Here is a 23,534-nt window from a genome sequence, read left to right on the forward strand (position 1 = left end):
CCCTTCCCACATGGTGGAAGCCTTGACTGTTTTTGTTTGTTTTTTTGTCATTTCGCTTTAAAGATAACGGTAAGGCATGTCACACGTCAGGAGGATTGGAGCTCTCTGTGTATGTGTGTGTCTGTCTGTGTGTGTGCGTGTGTCTGTGTGGAAATTAATGTGTGTGTGTGTGTGTGTGTGGGTGTGTGTATGCGTGTTTGTGTGCGTGTGCGTGTGTGTGTTTGTGTGTGTGTGGTGTGTGTGTGCCTGCGTGTACATGAATGTTTACATGTGTGTGTCTGTGTGAGTGTGCGAGAGAGAAAGAAAGACACAGAGAGGACCAGAGAGAGAATCAGTCAAAAGGACAAGGGCATCGTCCACTGTCCATCAGCTTCCAATGCACTGACACTAAGATGACAGAGGTGGCAACCATGGGAGAATAGCAGGACAGAGGGGGGGGGGAGCTCCAGACAGGCAGCTCCCATGCAGCAGCAGACTGGGAAGCTGATCTGACCATGATCCTGATCAACCCTAGACCCACTTTAGACTCACTGGCGGACAATTCTCCCAATTAGATTTGAAAACGTAACCACTGGTACAGTAGGTTTTGTCCCTTTGTGTGTATTTGTGAAATATGTGCCAGTCACACGAGAATTTAATTACTTACTTGGTTCCAGTATTTGGATATTGCTCTTTTTTTTCCGAAACAGATCAAGGATTGTCAAGGCAACATGTTCTGGGAAGATCTGTCGATATGTGGGGTCACATCCACTGATAACCTTCAAGATACCATTTGTGATCAGCAACGGGTTGAGTTCTGGGCTGAAGCGCTGTAAGAGTCTCATTGGCCAGTATTGATTCTTCTCAATGAAGAAAAGCACTAGAAAGGCAGTAAAGTACCCCTACAGTGCAGTCCAGAACCATTACAGTCTGATCAGTTACTGTCCCACAGTGTGTATTTTAAACAATTTCCATCACGTTTAACGACACAAAGCTATAATGATACTACTCACATCAGTAAGGTCAGTGTTCTCCAGCTATGAGCTGGAAACATGAGGTAAATCAGTGAAACGGCTTGTCTTTGTGAGTTCCTCCCTCACACAGAGGATTGCCTACTCCTAAACCCTGAGTTTTTCAGAGCTTTGTACCATTCAGAGCTGAACAGAATGCCTAGCGAGTGTCATTTAGTGAAGCAAGGCAAAAAATGGTCCGCTGAAGACTTTTCAAAATGAATCACTCTTTACACACCCATAGCGCCTCCAATGATCTCAGTGACCTTTGCTTAAAATAGTATCAAAAATGACCTAGAGCACAATTCCTTTCCTTTCCTCTAATGAAGCATATAGCATCTATACCGCTATAGGATTAAATGATTAATATTCAAAGTATCTAGTTATTAGCTAGTAGTAGAAGTAGTAGTTGTATAAGTGTCAGTAGAAATGGTATTGACATTATTGTTGTTGTTGTCTATTATGATGTTATATATTATATTATTATTTTGTATGTTCCTTCGGTTAAAATAATCTGCTATTGGGTAAATGCAATTATCTCCGCTTATCATTGCTATGACTAATGCCCAAAAAAATGTTGGGGCGATCATCTCCAACACTACCTACAGGCCAAAAGCAGCATCAGCACCAGCAGTAGCAGCAGCAGCAGCAGTGTGTCATCCCTGCTGCCTCCATTTACAGCTCGCTCCACCTAAAGGGGCTGAGTGGCGCTGCAGACGGCAGACCACCTCCCTCCAGTCACACAGTAAGTACATGGTCGTCAGCAGAGCCACAGACAGACATGTGCTCGCACACTCCAGTGGGTTGGAAAAGGTCCCACAAGCATTTGTCTGTGCGCTGCGAATATCTGCTCCAGAGCACAGCTAGGTAGCACTGAGATGGATGGAGCATCACATGAGGGAAAGAAAGAGTCGAGGAGAAATCTTGTACCAAGAAGCATGTGAGCATGTTATTGGTTTTTGGGAGCACGCATACAGAAATATGTCTGAAAGACAATGCATACTGACGCCTGTTCACTGACTATGCACCACGGTGCAGGCTCTGTCTGTTCAGCACTACGTCACACCAACAGGAGTGAGGCAAGGCAGTGATTCATTGATGGAGCTCTGTCAATCTCTGCTGCATATAAACAAGCCACATTTTTGCCACAAAACTAATTGACTAACAAGTCAATAATCAATAATTATCAATGAGACAGGAGGACAGGGACAGTTCAGAAGGCTATTGATAAAGAGCCCACTTTATCATCTATGACTTGCTTTGATGTGCCTAGATTAGAGGTTGACCTTCATTTACTGAGCTGCTGCGTATGTAGCCTTACCCTGAAACCTATATTGTGTGAGGTTCCTAATTTTATACACTGTGAAATTATATCTGCGAAAAAAATTATGTAAATCCTGCATTCGATACCTTCGTCTCGCAGAGCAGATGTATATGTCTAGGTGTAACAGTGGGGAAATTCAGTTTAAGCGTGGGTGTGAATGCTAAGCATGTTTTGTACATTTGAAACGTTCTTTTGTTTCAACACCCTGTTGAGGGTGGAGCCGTGAAGATAGATGGGTGGTGCTTTGGTGAAGTCGTGCGCTGCCATTAGAAGGCAAGTGAGCTTTGCCATCGACAGCTCAAAACATACACTTCACTGAATTCTCCACAACCAAATACTATCCATAAAGGGCCAGCCAAGTCAGGTCCCTTAAGACTGCTATCACGACATGTAATATGCCCATCAAGGCCATATTTCTATGAAGCCAGTATCCTAAGTAATGTTAGTGCTCGCTAATGGTCAGTATATTTCTGCTCTCACGCCAAGGTTCTTTGTACTCTTTTACCATTCATGGCTGTGTAGTCGTGGCTTTGCTCATTCGCTGCAAGAATGCAGGAGAGTGGATTGATTTAGAAAGGTATTGAGACTAATGTCGGTGGAACTCCAGATTCAGCTACTGGCATATCCTGCCGTGCATTTCATCAAAGCCCTGATGGTCAGGCATTATGGTCTTTAGCCAACTACTACTATCAAGAAGCAAATAGCCCAATTGAAGTAGTCTGATAATGAGTATACAAACCAAATTCATATGCTCTTCAATTTTCATTCAAAATCAGTTAAGGAATGCCACCGCTTTTAACAGCCCTAGCTGGGTTAAAGTGCCTCTGTTCACTGGCTTTCCTTAAACACATTCATCAAATGCAGTCTACTTACAGGGGACCTGCAACAAATGCTCGGAAACAAAGGACGAGCCAAATTAGTTCTCTTGACAAACCGGCGCTTACAGCTAAAAAGGGCCATGCCTGAAGAAAATGAGAGGCATTAGGCTAGAGCCACCTTGTCAAAATGTACCCTCATTAACTCTGCGGATCCATGTTGGTTCTAAAGAGCTGGCTAGAACAAGCATTTCCTCTTATCTCTAAGAGAAACAGGTGCACTCGAGCAGAAAGAGAGAGATTCGAAAAGAAGAGAGCAAGAAGGAAGCTATAGAGTGGAAGAGACAGTCGCATTCTGGCGCCATAGGCAAGACCACCACCACCAAAAAAAAGCCACATCTTCAGGGGAAATAACACTTACTAATTTGACTATTAAAAATAAGTAGAAGAACAGCAGCTGTGCTATAAACATAAACAAAAAAGGACAATCAACATATTGTGTGCTGTTACATCACATGAGTGTCATTTTTCAGTCGTACACAAACTAAAAACACAAAATATTTACTAATGTGCAATGAAATATGAAATGAAGCAACTAAGGGCGCCACCCTTTGCCCACGGCCTAAGCACATGATCTCATGGCATGCTGACTGTGGGAATCATATGCCTGAGCATCAGCAGGCATGATTGCGTGGAGAATGCAGGTGAATTTAATGGATAGTATCTAATTCGTATCTAAGTTTAGAAATGTTTTTATCCCCTTTTTTTTTAACAAAACAAAAAAAGAGTAATGTAAGATTTCCTTAATGTATTCTTTTTTAAAGATTAAATCTCCTCGACCTCTAGTCTTCCTCATAGTTCTTTGGGAACCCTCCTCCGCCTCAATCCTCTCTGGTACAGGGAGTGACAGAAAAGAAGGAAACATAGATGTCCTTTATCTAGAGACATACATAAATGTGGATTTATCTCTAGCTCCTTGAGATTGGTTTTCTCCACCTCCTCTCCTCCTCTGTAACAGGGAAATCATGTACACCCACACAGCGGCTCAAAGAGAAAAAAAAAAATCTGTCTGTAATCAGCTCCAGATGCACAACCAGTTAGCACCACTGCAGCCTAAGAATAGCCTCCTTCCCACCCCGCTGGCATTATCATTTTCACTTTGAGTAATTTGATGAATTTGCTGCGTGAACGCTGAAATACATACACACACACCCTCACAGTCAGCCGGAAGACTCTGAGACAACTTGGGTTAATTCACCCCAAGACCTGAGCTGCCAAGACTTACTTACACCCAGGAGGGATTTGGTAACTAAAATGCTTTGCTGGTTGCTATTTTGGGTCAATTATCTATATATAAATAATGAGAAAGAGTGTGTTGACATTCATGGATGGACTGATTGATAGAAGAATGGATGCATGGATAGACAAACTGCTTACAGACAGACAGAGCAATACAGATAGACAGATAGATAGATAGATAGATAGATAGATAGATAGATAGATAGATAGATAGATAGATAGATAGATAGATAGATAGATAGATAGATAGATAGATAGATAGATAGATAGATAGATAGATAGATAGATAGATAGATAGATAGATAGATAGATAGATAGATAGATAGATCGATCGAGGGATAGAGGGATGGATGGCAGTGGCTTACCTAGAATAAGTGAAAGCGTGGCATATATTAACCTAATAGTCCTGTCATATGTGTTTGGTAAAGCATTTATTTTATTTGATTTATTTGCCCTTTATTTGTATATTTCCATGAGACGTGCAGTTATTACCTGAGATTTCTAATTCACTTGGTTGAAAATACTCACAGACATAAAGATGTGTAGTATGAAGACTTACTGGATTAGATATACCCTTTAAATAGAAGTGACATCATACATCCCATCCCATCCACATTCAGCTAAGACAAAAGACATACCATTTTCACCAATCAAACAATCAAAAGCTGAAAAACAAACCTATGGGTACATTGGAGTGTTTTAATTTAAACATATAATGATTTGCTCTGCCAAAAAGACAGAGGTGGGGTAGAGGGGAACCTTGACCCTGTCTCTGCCAAAGAGTGTATTTCAAGATGAAAAATACTTCAGATCCGGCTAACCCAACATACACCCACCACCGCCACTGGTATAACTGCTTGCTTATAGTTCTTTTAAAATTCCCTTTTATTCTGCGTCTCCTTTTATGTGGCTGGGTCTGTCAGTGCCTGACTCTTAGCACCATTTTCATTTTCTACACTCTGCTTTTATATGGGCTGCCATGCCTTCACTTCAAATGAGCCATTTTTGGACTCTCAAATCAACAATGGCCCTCTATCATTGGCTGTTGACACCCACGTATTCTGAACACTCCAACTCCTACGTAAATTGCCATCCGTTTGACTCGTGAGGAGTAATGTGAAGGTCAGAGGTATCATCAGACCTCCCTTTGATTCAGCCTTGTAATGTTACCGCCGTCTTTGATCTTTGATGTGTCACATGACATTGATGGAGAAAATATCTTATTTATCGTCTTGGCTTTCCTGGTTCACTTTCACTGCTTTAAAGATCTCGCACATGTTCTTTCAGCAATACTACCCTCAATGCTCAGTCAGTCACATGGCCAGGGGCAGGGTAGTCATCATGACCCCCTGATCCTATGTGTGTATTGCAGTGAGCAACGTCAACATAATTAAAGAGATTAAGCAGATGCGTTGCCGTTGTGACATAAATACATAATCTGTGAAACATTTCATAAATTTGAGGGAAATAAAATGCACATTTAATCTGCATGCTGTGTTACCATTCGCCAGTGCAGTTTAATGGCAGTTGGCATCGAGGGAACGGATAATGGTGCAATGGTTAATTCAGAAAACCATCTGCATTGTCATATTAAAATCTTCTGAGAAAATATAGTTAAATATGCATACCAGAGTGAGCAATTCTTAGCTAATTAAAACCGATTCTAAATCAAATCGTAGCATGAAATAGTTTGTGTCAATATCTGGCAATCATGTGAATTAAAAAGACCTTTCTGAAAACACGCCACAACACGCAGTTAGTGTGGTAGTCTAAAAAAGACACACCAAAAAAAAAAAAATAACCCAGAGTGCTAACAAGCTATGGGAGGCAGGATTATTTAGGGTGACAGGCGTTAGAATAAACGGCTTCTGCGTGCTTCAGGAGTCAGGAGTCCAGCGGCGCGGCCCAGAAAACTACTGTCAGGCGTGAGCTGTGGCAGGTCCGTTTACTCTCGGATTGCAGCAGCGGGCTCTTGCACCACACTGACCACGGCCAGCCGAGTAGCGGCCGGTAGAGAAGCCGTGATAGGCGGTGGTCTGCCCAATTAAGCGAGGCTTACAGCCAGAACAGAGCTTCAGCGGCATTCAACTGCAATGGAAGAGAAAGAGAGGGGGAGAGAAAGAAAGAGGGAGAAAGAGAGAAAACAGCATTTTTCCACCTCAGGGTGTGAGGAGGGAGGTGGAGTGACACTGATCCACTGGCAGAAGCAGGCAGAGAGAGGGAAAAGGCAGCGGTGAGGTGAACTACCAGAGCGATCTGTGGTAAGGTCTGTCAGTCAGTGATCTGACAACCAGGCAATGCTGGCACCGCTGACGAGCAAACAAAATGTATTTTATGTCAGCTTAACTGGAAAATTGTCCCAATGCCCCATCAAAGAGTATAATGGATTCACTATGAATAATCATTGTTTGCTTTCTACATGTAAAAATAAAATATATATATATATTTGTGTAAGAATTGTTTTGAAGAGGTTTGCACGTTTCCTTTCGAAGCTGTGGCTGCCTCAGCTTTGAGGAGTGTGGTCCTTCTGTAGAAACCACGGAAACAGCAGTGAGTCTCTGGGAACAAAACAAGGACTATCACATAAATGAGCAACTGCTGACATCATCCTTATGTCACATCAGTGACAGGGTGGTAAATAAGAAATAATAGCTGCCAGAAGGTGTTATGTCTATTCATGACTATTAATGTCACAGAACTCACTTTTTTTCTGACAGGTATCACGGATTGCACCTTGAAAAAAATGACAGGATACCATGAGAAAGTTTGTGTGGTTTTTGTAAGTGACATTTTCAATCGCAGCACGCATGATACCTTGATACAGCGGGAGGCATGGTATGAGGAACCTGTCAGAATGTTTCCGAGTGTGTTATGGTATGTTATAAAGTACATTTTTGTTTACTTTTTATTTTTTGAATGCCACAAAAAGAGCATTGAATCCTATTCAAAGAACTTAGGTCCCCAAAGAAAAAAGCTGTACTATTAGTGTCAGAATTCTGGTCTCAATCTTTGTCAGTACACAGATTTGGTAAAAGCGTGCACATTTTGCCAACAGCAACTACCACTTCAACGAACATGCTAAGACAGCAAGATAAAAACCCATCAGCACTCAAACACTAGTGACTACAGAGCAGCACAATGGGTGAGCATGGAGGCATATCTCTGGGGTTATAGCCTGACACCCCATTACTAGGAGAAGAAAGGATTTATTACCACTATCCATTGACTTGGCACTTTTATCAGAGTCCGAGAATTTAAAATTTGTTCCCATTACTGTGCTCGGTAGACTGCGCGTGCAAAAAGAAAATTAACTTCATGCAAGATTGTGCTTTCGCGTGCTGCTTCCATTTGAGAGGCAGTGTCTGTCCTGCAAGCAGACAGACCTATTTTGAATGTCATCTCTGTAAATCTGTTAAATGGGAATCAAGGCAAACATTGCTCACAGCTTATGTTTAGAGTAGTCCGTGCAGAAACTTGTGACGTCGCTCACTGCGATGGGCAAAAGTAAAACCAACCAACGAGAGGATTCCTTCACAACTGAAGCTCGAGCCAAGCAATTATGAAATTGCAACAAGTCTGGAGGGCAGTAGGCTGTCCAGAAGGATTCAGACGAGGACAGCTAAGGGGTTATGGACATGCCAGCACGACAATAAAACTTGGAGCCATATCAATCACCTGGGGCACTTATTCGATCAAATAATAGTAGCGGAGAGAGTGAAGAAGCACAGCCCTAATACATTATGGAGGCCTACGGAGAAATACTCTACAAATAAATGAGAGCATTGCTCAAAGCACAATGAGGGCTTCCAGCACCAGCCTGTGCTTATTTAACACCAGATAGCTCGGACCCGTGGGGTCTGACTTTTGCACAATTGCACAATCAACCTGGGGTGGCCGTGGCTGCCGTCCCTGTGGCTGAGGCTGTGGCTGTCAGAGTGTTTGATGAAAGCAGATTTATTTGGGATTACATTGAATTAGACTAAACAATGAACGTTTAGACTAAGCGTGTTTTGGTTTGCTCAGAGTATGATTTGATTTTCATGGCATGTTTTCTGGCAGTGTTTTGAATTCAGATGGGATCTGAGGGACGTTCCACTGGCTTCTCGGGGAGCTGCAGCAGGGGATTTTAGTGGTCTTGTAGCAGCCTCAGTGATTCATGAACAATGTGCATATACCCCCCTGTATCTTTCACCAATATACTTCATGCGTGCAAGAGATAAATGAGCACACTGTGACTTTCAGAAATGTCCATACTAAACTCTTTGAAATAAGTAGTAACAATCAACAGCACCATTTTGAATTCTGTCACAAAAGCTAATTCTTCACATAGTGCTGAAGGCAAAAAAAAAATGTAATAAATTGTTTCCCTTTATTTAATCCAACTCGGCTCTTAAAGAGCAGTTTAATTAAGTATGTGTTCTAGGTCATTCCAAACCCACACTTAGACGCATGCTATCATGTAATTATCAGTATGTTGCAACCACTCGCAACAGGTTCTCTTTTGCGACACCGACGCATCAACCACAGGGGTAAATGTAAATAGTCACTAATTTAGCGTAACCAAAGCTATGTGATTATAAACAACACAAATTGGAGAGTAGCACAGAATATGGCAGCTACTACCCAGTATTTATGGTGTACAAGAATGTATTTTACACTAAACTCCGGGGGAAAATTAGTTAATTATAGTAACGTTTTAAGGGGGTTCAGATGGAAAGCTCCCAGCTATGAAATACTGCTATTGATTAAATTGTTCAACTTTATGTGGCTATATTGTACTGCTGGGCTACAGCATGACATTATTATATCCTACTTATCACTGTGCTGTTAAATGGCCTACATTTTCTCTGCTCTTGGAGGTAACAGGATTTGATAGGGGCCGATGCATTTTCCTGTCCTTCACGCCCCGTTGGACAGGCTTTTGATTGTTTTGGGATTCATTTTTTATCAACATGGAATCAGTTAACTGAACCATACTTTCCTGCTCTACGCTAAATGCTGGTATTGAAAATGATAGATATTTTCAGTTAGATGCATATTACATGGTAGGACCCTAAGGCACAGTATGATAGCTTCTGCGATGTAGCTGCCATGTTAGAGATCATGATCATTTACCTTAACATAGATTATGCATGGCAGTCATCCCTCAGGTTGTGATTGATATACTTTGTTATTTTTTTCTCTGTTTTTCCTGTACGCTACTAATGCCACTAATGCAGCTTTTAATCAACTGTCAAGTGGAATAATTTCCACGTTTGAGGGGAAATAAGCGATAAGATGCCCCGATTTCAGGGTCTAAGCTTCTAAGGTGTGTTGCTGATGATTTTCTTCTAAGAACCTTCTTCAGAGGTCATCTATACTACAGTAAAAATTATGGTGCTTCCTCAAGGAGATACAGAGCAAGAGAGAGAGTCCCCCTCCCCACACACACCCACCCACCCACCCAAGCCAGGGAGTTCTTGTTGCACTCCTCAACCAGTAAACGTGTTCACGGCCTAGCACCCTTAGGCCACCATCCCAAAGATACGAAGACTGCGCAGCCTTAATGGGATTAGTCATTTTCAGGGAGATTAGCTGAACACTATACTATTTCCATCCCTGTATGCAAAAAGAACCCCTACCCTGCCTCTTACTCTCCTAAACTGGTTGAATCATCACAGAGAGATTTCATATTGTTCTTTTGATTTCATTTACCTTTTCACACATATGTAATACACTGCCGAAAGGCGAGACGAACTAGATGGGCTCTTTCCATCACTGACTGGTGCCACGCTGGTTGGAAATAGAAAATCTTCTGTAATTTACGGTGATACGAGCCTAATTACGTACGTATGAAACAAGGCTGTCAAACACATCTTAATGTGCAACAACCCTCGAGTGATCTGATGTGAAGGATCTGCACACTGACTGTTGTCATTTGCATGAAAACAACAGTGCTCCACATACACACCCTCGTATGCGAGGACATAATCCGGCTATAAAAAGGGTACTGCTTTCGGGGACAAACCAACACTTCACCAGAATTCTGTTTGGACCCGTTGGAACTGACAAGAGATTTGAGGTAATTTATGATCCGAAATCCGACCACCATAAACACTGCCATATAGGGTCGCACCAATACCAGTAATGGGTATCAGGCTGATGTTGTCCTCATATACTCGTACTCATATAAATTCTCTGATACCACGCACCGATACCACTTAATGACAACATTACGTTAAGCTCAAGGCCGCGGTCAGGAGGTGTTCTGTCATTTTTTGCTGCCTTATCAGATTTGCCTCCCAGAAACAGCTGGTGGCAGGATTTTATGAATGTCTGACATTATTTGCAGACCTTACGACTTGCCTACCAGAAACAGTTGGGTAGGAGAAATTGATAGAGCACTGGCATTGGCAAATTAGTTCCCTAGCCCTAGCCCTAGCACCACACACACACACACACACACACACACACACACACACACACACACACTGTTACGTTGGGAGCCGTATTGTGCGCTTGTTCTCCCTACCGCTCTCTTTGTCCCCCTCTACAGGTGACCTGGCGTCTGATTGGGCTGCGTTTGTGGGTTGGCCTTCGCCTATAAAAGCGGCCCATCTCACACACCGGCTCTCTCTCTGGCTCGCTGGCTCACCCTTTCATTCCAGCCACACCCCGTCTCCACTTCCGGTCGGACTCTGCTGTGGACATGCTGCACGGTGCTCCGCTGGCGCCCTGCTTTAGTCAATGTTTGTTGCTATCGTTAGTTTGACGCGATCTACCCGGTTGTGTTTAGCGTAAAGTTAATATTTTACTTTATGTTTACTATAGAACTGGTGGTGTCAGGTGGTGGGTTTTTGGCACGCTTTAAGCTTAGTTTAAGTTCAGAGTAGGAAGATTCCCGGAAGACTCACCACACTCCTTTGTCCTTTTGTTTGAACGGGAGTTCAGTTTCCCCCATTTGATTTCTAAGCAGACTGTGTGAGGGTTTGTTTTTCAGTTTTGTTATTCCTTATGTTCACCGCCACCATGTTCTTCCGTTAACTCTTGATTTATCAATAAATATATTACCATTTCACCGTCACCATTTCTCTTCTTTATGTTATGTTTGCCATTTCTTTAAGTTGATGGTATCGTAACACAGACACACAGACACACAGACACACAGAGTACCAGAGGATGATTCATATGGTTGCTCTTTATTTTCCTGTGATGACAAAGATGTAAGATTTCATGTTTTCCTTCTGGCTGGTGAACTTCCTGGCCGGTCGACCAAGAGAAAGCATTACCACTCACAGGATTACCACCAAATGATGGTTGGACAGTTTGGATTTTAAAACATTTGTGCCTCCAAAACAAAGGTACTGTAATGCTGGATATGTATTCCCTATTTGACCATGAATACAAAGTAATCCCTGTTTCGCTCTTATTTTAATATAAGATAAGATAAGATCAGGAATCAGAAGACGTCTAGGATAGATGATAACGTTTTTGCACAAAAGCCATTCATCATTACCCTAGCTCCTGGGAACCGGTGGTGTTATAACAAATGACAGCCAATCTTTTGGCCAAAACCTTGCCACAGCCATTTGTAATAAGCCAGCTCACGCTTTATATTTGATGCCGTGACGATTTACATGCAGCTGTGAATTTAATTTAGAAATTGCCAGTGTTAAACCATCAATTCTGCCGTGGCAGCTCATTAGAATCTGGTGAACACAATCTCAGCTTTGTGCCGATGCTGCTATGGGCTGAAGTGCTGTGTGCTGTGAAACGCAAGGGTAAAGGTTTAAGGACTCCACGCTGTTCATTTCCCACAATCTGACAACACAATCAGCACGACCTCTCGCTCTCAGGACATGGATTTAGACTGTACTATGCATTTAGAAAAAAGCAAGTGGGACTGTAAGGAAATCTGAACCTCACGGCCAGGTGATTCAGCTTTTTCACCTTGTGTCATTATGTCATTGTTGCACTTTGTGATATCAGTGGCGATGCTGTGAATACATAAATATATATATATACACAATATAAGAGTTTGTAGTCGTGCATTCAAATTAACTAGCTTTAGCCAGCAACTCATTGCCATGGATGCTGAGATAACACCATCTCAAAGCAGAAACTTCCAGGCAGTGTAGGAGTCCAGGCAGGACATCCTACACATCGGCAAAAAGACTCATGCAAATCCTGCAGTATCTGTCCTGCCGTTCAACTATTCACATGGATATCAGACATTACCAATACATCAGATGAACATCAACTAAACTATTTAACTCTGCTTTTTGATTTGGTTATCCAAAAAATTCAGACTGACAAGCTCTTCTAAATAGCACATTTCAATACTATAATCTCAGTACTACAGCCAGACTAATTACACACTGTTTCACAAACAAAGTTCTACACACACAATGTTACGATGCCTTGATCTACACCATCCTCCACGGTGACAAAAACTAGCAGGCCCAGCCAGAGTGACAGCAGCCATTCAGCGGATGATGTAATAACTCAAAATGTCAGCTCTGACAGAAGAAGCAGTGAGCATAAACATGAAATGGTGGATCTGAGAGAGAGGTGTTCAGGGAGTCCGTGCTAGTTCATGTTTGCGACAATGTCAGGTCTAAACTATGATGGCTCACACTTGCGTGCATGTCATGGTTTGTCTAATCACAGGCCTCCAGCATCACAATCACAGGGGTGGTCACCCATGATGATCACGAGGGTGAAAAGCACTAATTCTGAGCGATTTTCAACAGAAACCCCAGAATCACAGTTATTGCCAGTCATGACTCAACACAACTCAATAGAGGATCAGATAAAATGGCAGTGAGGTCTCAGTACTACAGTACTTTTGACTGCCAGTAGAATGTGACAGAAAATGGAGAGACACTGCCACACATGTTAGTGTTTGTCTAATCACACACATAATCCAACAGCATCACAATCAAGAGGGGCTAACCCATAGAAGTAACAGCACAAATTGTGACAAATTACAACATAGCATTATATTTACTGCCGATCATTAATGAAGACACACCATACTGGACTGGGGATAGAGTGGTTGAAGACTTCACTGTTGCTATGTTGTTATGAGAGAAATCAAAGAGAGTAATGCACTGCTTCCTTGTGCTTTCATTCCTCAACATCGCTCCTAATGTATGGAGCCAAATGCATTACAGGGACCACGTGCAAGCCTTTGCCATTATCAACTGATGCTGGATACAAGGAATGTATCAAAGGACTCATGTGACCTCCACAGAACCACTAAAAGCCAGAAAGCATTTTTTCATTGAACTTTAAGGCCTCTTCACCTTCACGACTTGGAAAGTGCCGTCTTGACGCGGAATGCTGTAACATAACCATTTCATTCTGTTGTTGTGTGATGTGTTTATTCATCTGCCAAAGCAGCAACATATGCTTCGTGGAGTATATTTAAAGACGACTGATTTGAATGGAGTATGGACAATGGAGTGACCTGTTTTGTGGAGATGAACACTGATGTGTCTCAATGAAAACAAAATCCTTAATACTTAAATGATGTGGATGGATCACCACAGGCTAATGTGTTTGGACATACGCTATGCAACAACTATGACACATGCTTCATGTATATTTACACATGAGAGATTTGAGAAGCAGACATGAGGACTAAGATTGCATCTATCTCCGTCAAAACTAAATGAAATCCTTAATTACATGTCTGGGCAACCAGAGCCTGAGGTGTGGAGGCTGTGGGCTCAGATAAGCACACAAAATGTAGCCTGCATAATAATCTGAAATATTTCCCCACTTTTGTTTTATGGTAAGACATTCAACAGTGGAAGCATTTACACAAAACTGTCATAATAATACTCAACCCACATGATCTCTGAAGTTCATCTGAACCATGACATGCCAAATGGCAAATTCCTTTTCACAGTCACAGTGTATGCTACATGACTTAGCACAGAAACTCAGCTGAAAACTCTCCTCACACTCTAAAACATCGACCAAATGTGGCACAGCTGTGGAGTTGCGTTGCTAGCCTTATGGCTGTGTTAGTCACTGGCTTACCATGCCATCTGTGCCACCACAGAGAAATCCATATTCAGGCTTTGTGAGGGTTTGCCACTCTGTTCACTATGAACTGTCCTCATGGCAAGAGTCTATAGCAGGCTGTGGGGTAAAATCCTGCTCTGGCCTTCCCTTTGTCCACCACATTAGCAACTCTTGCATGTTGTTCTGTCTCCAAGTAGACCAAGAGCTCTTCCCTTTGAAATGAATACACTCTTCATAGAATACGTTTCTGTCCATATTGCAGCAACAATCAGTCACACTTACTTAAAGCCTCTTTGGCACTCCAGATTTTTTTCCCGCAGAGAAATTCGCCATAAACAAACAATGGTCTACCTCGCGTTTCATCATTCATTTGGACTGATGCATGCAGTACAAAATTTTAGGAATTCTTTGCCTTGTGAATAAACATTTAAAGCACATGGTTAGATAGCAACATCACTGACAATCCCCCAAAACACATTTTTTTCCTGATAGCAAGCACAGCAAGCTTCTGTGTGGTTACATCTTTCAACAACAAAAAAAAGCCACAAAAGAGGAAGACGGGTGGGCACAGGGAGACAGAACTTCATTGTTTTCCTCGCCTCAAAAATTACACGGTGACCCTGCCTCAACCCTAAACTTGACCCAAAACAAGAGAGGAAGCTATTTCAGAGGCTCTCGCTGCTTTTTAAGTTTCTCAACCGCCACTTTCTCAGCTGTGCAATTCTGCGAGTTCACAGTCTCTCCTCAACCCCAATCCGTTTAGTTTCCTCACATCATTTGCCACTCCCGTTGCTGCCTGCGGAGTGTTCAGTGGCACAAATTGGCTGTGCTGACTACTAAATCTTGGGCTGCCTTGATCTGTTGTGCAAGAGCGAAGTGGCCAGCTTCGTCACGTCTTGTGTTTAAAGTACCAGTGCATTCAAATTCCACACGCCCTGGCTGTTATGTTGTCCCCTTGTCTTCCCCCGCGGAGTATTTTTGTTTCATTAAAAGCTACGTCCCAGTTACATGTGAAGTCAAAGAAAAATAAATTAGCCCCATAACTGTTTGGTGTATGTTTTTGTTGTTTTTTGACCACCATTTGTTTTGTGTTTCTGGAAAAAGATTTCTATCGTTCTATCCCTCTTCTTTTCCTGCTGGCAATGTAGATCATAGGATGGAGCTGAAGATGAAAAGATGAAAAAAGTCAGTTATTATCTCAAGGTAATCCACACCTGTGGAGGATGTTGACCCATCCTTTGACACTAGATAGTCATGTTGGTCTAAATATCTCCATTCAGGGCGGATTTACAAAACAGGGAAGAAGTTTGCCCGATAATCTTTTCAACATTCACTTCAACTTTTGACATGAATGCCCTGAAGAGAACAAACATGCGGCTACTGTTTATAGATTTAGAGGTGCATCATAACAGGGCATCTCCAAATCTGCCAATAAGCTGAGGTACCCTTTACGCTTCATTGCCTCTCAGCTAAAGTGAATGTAAATTGTTGCTTTTAGAGACGGATGACAACAAGATGACACAAGTGCCAGAAAAATCTGTCTGGTAGCTTTATGCTTGAAATGAAGTCCCAATGAAGCACAATGTCAAGTTCAGAAGGGATGCTGAGATGCTGTGGGAACTGACACTAATTACGCATCCAGATTTTATGACTGTGAGCGAAGATTGACAAATGTTGACATCTGGCATCATGTGTCACATCGCTGATGGATTTTCTAAATCTATTTTAAAGTTTTTGTTTGCAAATATGCCTGCATTTCCTTACTCCGATACGACCCCATTAAAAAAGCCTGATAAAGAATTCCTCTCCGTGTCTGTCTCCTTGCTATATTGATAACCAATATTCGATCTTATTTATACTATTTGCAACTGACTCTACAAAAATCCTCAAAGGTTATGTAAGCCTCCAACACACGCACTCTCTCTCATACACACAAGCACAAACACAGTAGAGCTATTTCTGAAATGACTGGTGCAACTTCCAATTAAGATGATTAAGATGCTTTCATCTTTGACATGCTTGTTCCACACCAATAAGTCTTCGTTTCATAGTGATGCCTCTCACTCAGCAGCTTGACTGTGTTACATCTAAGAGGGCCAATTGCAACACCACAAAGTTTAGAGCGCAGAGACAACTGGGGTTGCAACTGTCCAGCAAATCCTGCCTCAGAAGGTAAATGTCAAAATCCTAGCAGCTCCTAACCCCTATTTTTGGCAATCTCTTGCCCTTTGGAGAGTTTTGATCAGGTTGCTGGCATTTACTTGAAGTGTTATGTAAGAATTTTCCTGAAGCGTTTTTTTCTTTGGAGTTTCTCTGCCCTCAGATATGTGGCACCAATTACTGTCAATGCATCTGAGCGGGGATGAACATAAAGCTGTGGTCCATTTCATTGTGTTGTGAGACGCTGCTGCTGTCTGTAGCCTACTTTGTGCCTCTGAGCTTTGTTTCCAAGCATGCAAGTGTTTCACCAAACTTAAACCCTTGAAAAAGCTACTATCCTCTAATCAAAATAACATTGGATGCCAAGTATGCTGTGTGTGTGTGTGTGTGTGTGTGTGTGTGTGTGTGTGTGTGGCATATTTAGGAAAAGGGCGGGAGATAGAAGTGTTGCTAAGTCAGCTGAGCTTCTCTCTGAGTGACAAGTACAAAACACACAAAATTAGAGTGTCTCCGCGATGCCTTCAGATATAATTACCAATCCTTATCACCACCCATCCTCTCCAAATGTCTTCACAGGCATATGCTGAGGGTGTCCTCCATTTTAAGGGTACAAATTTCCATTGGTTCCTGGCATCGCCTGCACCGGTTTTGCGGGTCAAATTGCATTGGCAATATACTGCATGAGCAAAATATATGTAAAGCTTGTAGAGGGCAAAGACTGCCAGTTCAAGGGATTAAGTGGGAGCAAAGTGCCTCCCGCACACCTTACCATGGTCATATTGTTAAAACCCCTGAAGGTCCCCCAAAACAGGTAACTCCTACATCTACCAGATATTTTATCCAAGACTTGGTTGGCTATGTGTACTGCAATACCTAAGCGCACAAAAACTTGGACTATTTAGCACTTTTGCAGATGTTTGAAACATTCCGCTGGGCAAATGAATTCTCCTGTTCAGGTTTGTATTGGAAATGTCAGGACTTCAAACTGGGTTATATGGCTCAGTACACATCCTTGAATAGAATAACTGAACTGGCATACTACATGGAGACACCCACGTATTAAAATAGCATGTTCAACAGCATACAGGAAATTGTTTACTTTCTGTATAAATCAATGTATATGTTAATATAGAAAAACTATTACTATTACTCTGTATAACGCACCAACATATATTGGAGTTTTGTGATAATTCCTTCTATCGAACTATCTTTAAATAAATAATAAGGATTATAATACTATGAACTGCTATTCACTGAATACATGAGACCTGCGGATATAAAACTCTATCAGCATTCGAGTGCTTGTCATTTGGTCATAGCAGATCAGACATTTGTTTGTCTTGTGCTGGGGATAAGTTAGTGGCTTCCAACAGTCACTGGTTTCTCATCTATCAAAGGTAAAACCATAGCAACGCGTCTAAACTGGGCGCTCTGATTCAGCAGATGCATCACACATTTTATATCTCCAAATATGTTCAACACTCAGAGTCTGCCGCCAGTAAGCCTTCCTCTCTCTGCTCAAACCAATACTTGAACTTCAGATGGCTATCACTAAGACATAGAAATGTCACGAAATCTTAGGGCCAGATTTATGAAGGGTATCTCTAAGACGTATCTAACTTGGCTAATCGCAGGATGATCAGGTGTTTAAACTACAATTAAATTACAAAGGGTGATTATCTAAAAGGTGTTTAAATGTTAGTCACCTGTGACTAAATTACAATAGAGAAGTTTAAACATCCGTGGAGGCTGATTTAAAGGGTGTCTAATGCAAATGTTTGGCCAGTTGGCAAAATACTCGAGTTTGCTCAAGAGCAGATAGAAGAACATTGTCGCCAAGTTAGATGTGGACAGCTCAAGGGGTGATGATCATCACCCGTAAATTGCACTCATCAATACCATTTAGCTGAGTGTGTACCAGCTATATTTAATGAATGTTTATGGCTTAGATGCTGACCAAAAATGCAGGCTTAACATCCTTCATAAATATTGCCCCTTATGATCTGGTAACCAACATCTTTGCCACTCCTTGAACACAAAGTAATATTGTTTGTACAGTATAGTGTCCCCACACTATGAAGGGGCAATGAGGTGAGTCTGGAACACGGTTGTTTGCTAGCTCCTGTGCTAGATCAAGAAACCGCTATCCATTTAAGAACATTAAATATGAATGCAATACCACCAACCAGAGCCTACAGATCTGTGTTCACTGGTTGTGCTTCACAGAAGTGTGTCTAGAAGCAGAATAACACTACATCGAGCCATATTAGTGGACAAATGGATAGACGTTCAACATCTCTGATTCTGAAAACTCTAAACAATACACTGTGATATACGGTAACAATGTATGGATCACAGCATCATGAGTGTTAGCAAGTAGTCTGGACATGTTGTTTGCAAAACAACAACAAAAAACATTAAAAAGTGCAATACATAGTCTACTTTTCACAGCAAGAAGCATTTATCAAAATAGCATGTGATCAGTAAATGAACAGCATACTCCATGTGTGCTCCACTGTTTTATTTGTTACATATATTACATACTCTCATCCTATATTTTATGTAATTGTGACAAAGCTTGTCATATTCTGTATGTGAAAGCAAGGGGAAAAAAGTGGAAAGCCAAATTATAAACATTGGAATTCACACGATGCCAACCTAGAGCCTAATTAAAATGCATATTTTCAGAATTGCAATTTAGTCTTCCCGCTATTCTGCCCGTGATCTCCATAACCTTAAAATCACATTAATGGATGAAAAAGCAACTTGATTTCTGCTGACTCTGTCTGCTTTGAAATGCAAATGGTTTAATCGGTTATATATGTATGAGAGGAGTTCTTCTAAGCATGTTTTAAATGGGTCATCCGACGTAGGGCTGAAACAACTCAACTGAATGACCACCATCAAACAACTCCGAAGACAAAAAAAGGACACAAACTTCCAAGGTAGAAGGGATTGACAGAATTAATAAAAAAAAAGTTTTCCAAACAAGCCAACTGGATAACCAACTTTAAAAACAAGCAACTTTAAAGTCAAAACAAAACCATACTGACGTACCACTCCGAGGTGGAGTGGACTGCCAGAGTGTGTATGGAATGTGTTTCAAGTGAGTCAACTGGATGACCAGCACACAACTTTAAAGACGAAATAAACGACATGCTGACATAAGTCAGAGGTGAATGAGACTGTCAGAGTGAGCGTTTTGTCAACGTTTTGGGAGTTGGGGGGGCGGCACTAACCTGCGTTTTCATTTGTCTACCCATGCCTCAGTGTCATTTCAAGTATACACTGTGGTGGGGGATGGCTGCTCTAATAGTTTGACATCACTTGGAAATACCAGGCTGAAAGCAAAGGCCAGATCGGGTTTCTCTATGCAAACAGTGATCTGCTTACTTCAGTTATTTTCACTCAGGCATCCCCATCTGGGCTTGGTTCTGTTTGGTGTCCCAGAATCTGTCTGCCTTCCACTTCTCCTGTTTGTGGCCTATGGAGGCTGAGATTTGGTTCACTCACAATTGCTATGGCCACAGATAGCAATTCGAATAATGATGGTGATGATGTGATAATTATGATTACAGAATTACAATTACTGTTTAGTATCTATTTTCATATTACTGTATTATTATATTTATTCGAATTTAAAAGCATCATGCATGTATATGCAAATAATGATTTTACCTAAGCAAAATAAATCCACTGTATGTACAACAACATTTCAACCTCTTTCATATTAGATATGAAGTGTTATGTTTTGTTTTCATAAACACTGCTTCTAGCCAGGCCTAGGCTGAATTATCTCCCCCTTAAGTTCCTGAATGTCACATTTGCATGCAGGGCTTATGCTCTGATAGACTCGTGTCTTGTTTGGCAAAAGCTTGGCATTATCTAATTGTCACCATGTATCTGGCCTTTCCAATCATATATTCCCATGCTCTGAGTTATGTTCATTAATCAGGTTTACTCCTCCTTTGAAACACCTTGAGGTGGAATTCAACTGAGGCGTTTGGTCACTAAATCATACTGCAGTCTAATGGCCCATAAATGGTTCATTGAATTCCACCATAACTCATGTTCTTGTAACAATGTAACATGTAATCTGATCATAGAATAGAATGATTCTACTCTTCTCCCTCTTGACCCCTTTTGATGATCTAAACCAGGCAAGCACTGATTATCTATACCTGTTAGGAAGGTGTGTTTAAAACAAACCCTTTTCAACCATCACGTCTGATAACACCGGATTAATTAATGCTTGCCCCTCTCAAACTCCTCACATGCCTTTGAACAAGGAATAGCAACAGTCATCGTCATTAACTCTGATGGCACAGCTGTGACAAAACTAATGATTCTTTCACAAGCTTGGGAACCAGTCGAAATGCCCGCAGCATCACTAATGCCTTTGAAAAGCGTGTCCTTTAAAACGACGAACATAATGAAAAAAAAAAACAGAGTCTAGCCTTTGAATAGCGGCTCACAGACAGGCACACGAAGTGGTCGACAAAGTGCTTGGCCGGGGTACGAGCTCTTCATTCAAATGAGCCGTTGAGACGAGCGGTGGGGTACTGGAGGTGGTCGAGAGGGTAATGTTAAACAACACCTCAAATAGTCCTGATATCCATCCCGGGTGCTGCGTACAGGGTAGGCCTAGCGCACTAGTCTGCTAACAGGCAATTAGATTTTGCAATCGGATGCACCCGAAATTAACCTATGCCAGTTTCCTCATCAGTTGTATTGGTCGCAATAGTAAATAAAGGTACTAAAACACGGCCGTCTATTCTATAGATTCTATCCTAGGCTGAATTACGTTTTATGAACGCAGATGCACTATGCACATGTCCAGTTGGGTCTGACAATTGTTGCGTTTCATCAGTTAGGCTGTCAGTGGGTCTTGAAGAACAATGCAACAGAACAAGACACACATATGATCTACACAGGCCTATTAGTTGTATTTTTGATGATAGTTCAGAATTAAGAGTTTCCACATGATGTAACATAAATAAATAAAACATCACCACACACGGATGTTATCTTTAGTTTGCCACCCTGTGAACTCAAGCAAATTATGTCCTTTGCAGGTCGTTCAGATCACTTACTAAATGTATGACAATAAAGCAAGTTCTATCAAATGTGAATATGTAAACTAAATGTGGGATGCCAAAGCTTTATTTAAACATCATAAATTATGATGCTTAGAAGGCATATTCCAAGCCCACGGTCATTAGCAAGATCCATTCAAATACTGAATAAAAATCATTGGACTGGCCCACTAAGCCAAAAGCGAACTGGATTGTGACGGTGCTACAGCAGGTGATGCCATGGAGCAAAACAGCTCACAACGAGGAAATACTTTTGAAATGAAACATCTCTTTTGTAGGACCTTACTTTTAGGCACAATTGCATTACATAAAGTTTTGGCTAGCTGGTCATATCATGGATGACTTCATGCTACCACTCGGTTCCCATGGGGAACTGAACCATGTCATTCAGCTGAATCAATCTTCTAACTCGACGAAATGCGTCTGGGAATTGTCGTGTGCGAGAAGATGCCATTTGGACCCACGCTTTTTTTCAATGACACCAACACAACTTACCATGTCATCTTATTATGCCATGAAATATTTCATAAGTCTCAACCTTCGGTATATCCTGGTGAAATAAGATTATAACGCGCAACATGGATAACATAGTATGCGCAATTATTTAGCCTACTGACGACGTCAAGGTTTTTTAGAAATGTATCACGAATGAGTCAGACATCCAGATTTCATACGCGTATGTTTTAGTTCCATACAATTATTCATCCAATTGAGGGACGTATCACTCTCCATTTTGTAAAGGTGACAATATACACATTAATAATAATTATTTAAAAACCTCAAGACACCTAAATGTCCAAGTTTTGTGAAAGTATGATATGAAAAGATAATTGCTGGTCATTCCAACTCATGGTTGTTCTCATCACCAGCCCAATCACACCTGACACAAACTTGCATTCTCTGAAAGAATAAAGACGTCAAACCCGCTCATTAAAAACGCTGAACTTACCGTTAGCTGCGGTGATCAGACCAGCGAAAATAAGCAGGATATGCTTAAATTTCCCCATCATAGTCATGTCCGCTGGTATTCCACGCAGCCACCGGTTCAATGTTTTATTTTCAAGGATCACAAAAATGCATAGAGATCCGGCTTTGGCAGAAAGATCTGACGCCTATGGTGCAGGGATTCGCCTATATTAGCTCTCATATCATCAGCAAGGGCCACTGCAGAGATGAGAGATTGTAGCGCTGTGACCCAAAGAGGTTTCCTCAGTCCAAGGAGAGAAACAGAATGTGTTGGAGATAGCAGAGGAGGAGAGAAGAGGCTGTGTGTACCCAGCGGAAGGAGCTGGACTCAACCATCATTTATGATACAGGGGAAATGTAAAGCCGTCTGTGCACCAGCACCGCAACTTCGATTCTAGTCTTATCCCACCACGCTGGGAACATTACATATACTTATCTGCTGTCGTAATTTTAATTAATACGATTCATTTGTGATATGGTATTGATGGTGTTCTCGAAAGAGAGGGCATATTTGTACAGCAATATTATCTTTTCAGACGAACAGATGACAATTGACATACCTAAAAAATACATTAATATCAAGACAGTGTGAACGACCATTTGTTTCGTTTGCGTCAGTAAAACAACCATGGTTTAATTAGCAAGGTAAACCGGGTTTATTTGCGACAAGTTTTTTTTTTTTTTTTTTGCTTTCCACTTCTACGGTTCAAGCTGACTGTCCCAGTTCCAACGAGGAGTAATCTCTTAGTATTCTCTTACTGGTCGGTGAACAACTATATTACTTTGAACTTTCAAAGTCAAATTCTAATTTAGTATTGAGACACCACATAGGTTACCACGCCTCAAAGTAAAGGGAATGCTGCCGGAATCA

The 23,534-nt window shown here is 41.5% G+C and overlaps 1 protein-coding gene across 2 annotated transcripts in view; it reads right to left on the reverse strand.

Annotated features, from left to right (window-relative positions):
* csmd1a (CUB and Sushi multiple domains 1a) overlaps window positions 1-23,062 on the reverse strand; it is a 289,469-nt gene extending 266,407 nt beyond the window's left edge. For both annotated transcript variants that reach the window (XM_031578518.2, XM_031578517.2), the window contains exon 1: window positions 22,647-23,062. In XM_031578518.2, the coding sequence (XP_031434378.1) occupies window positions 22,647-22,713 (67 nt within the window). In that variant the 5' untranslated portion in view covers window positions 22,714-23,062. The remainder of the gene's footprint in view (window positions 1-22,646) is intronic.
* Between the last annotated feature and the right edge of the window lie 472 nt (window positions 23,063-23,534).

Source organism: Clupea harengus, chromosome 13 (genome assembly GCF_900700415.2).
Source record: "Clupea harengus chromosome 13, Ch_v2.0.2, whole genome shotgun sequence".
Taxonomy (NCBI): Eukaryota; Metazoa; Chordata; class Actinopteri; order Clupeiformes; family Clupeidae; genus Clupea; species Clupea harengus.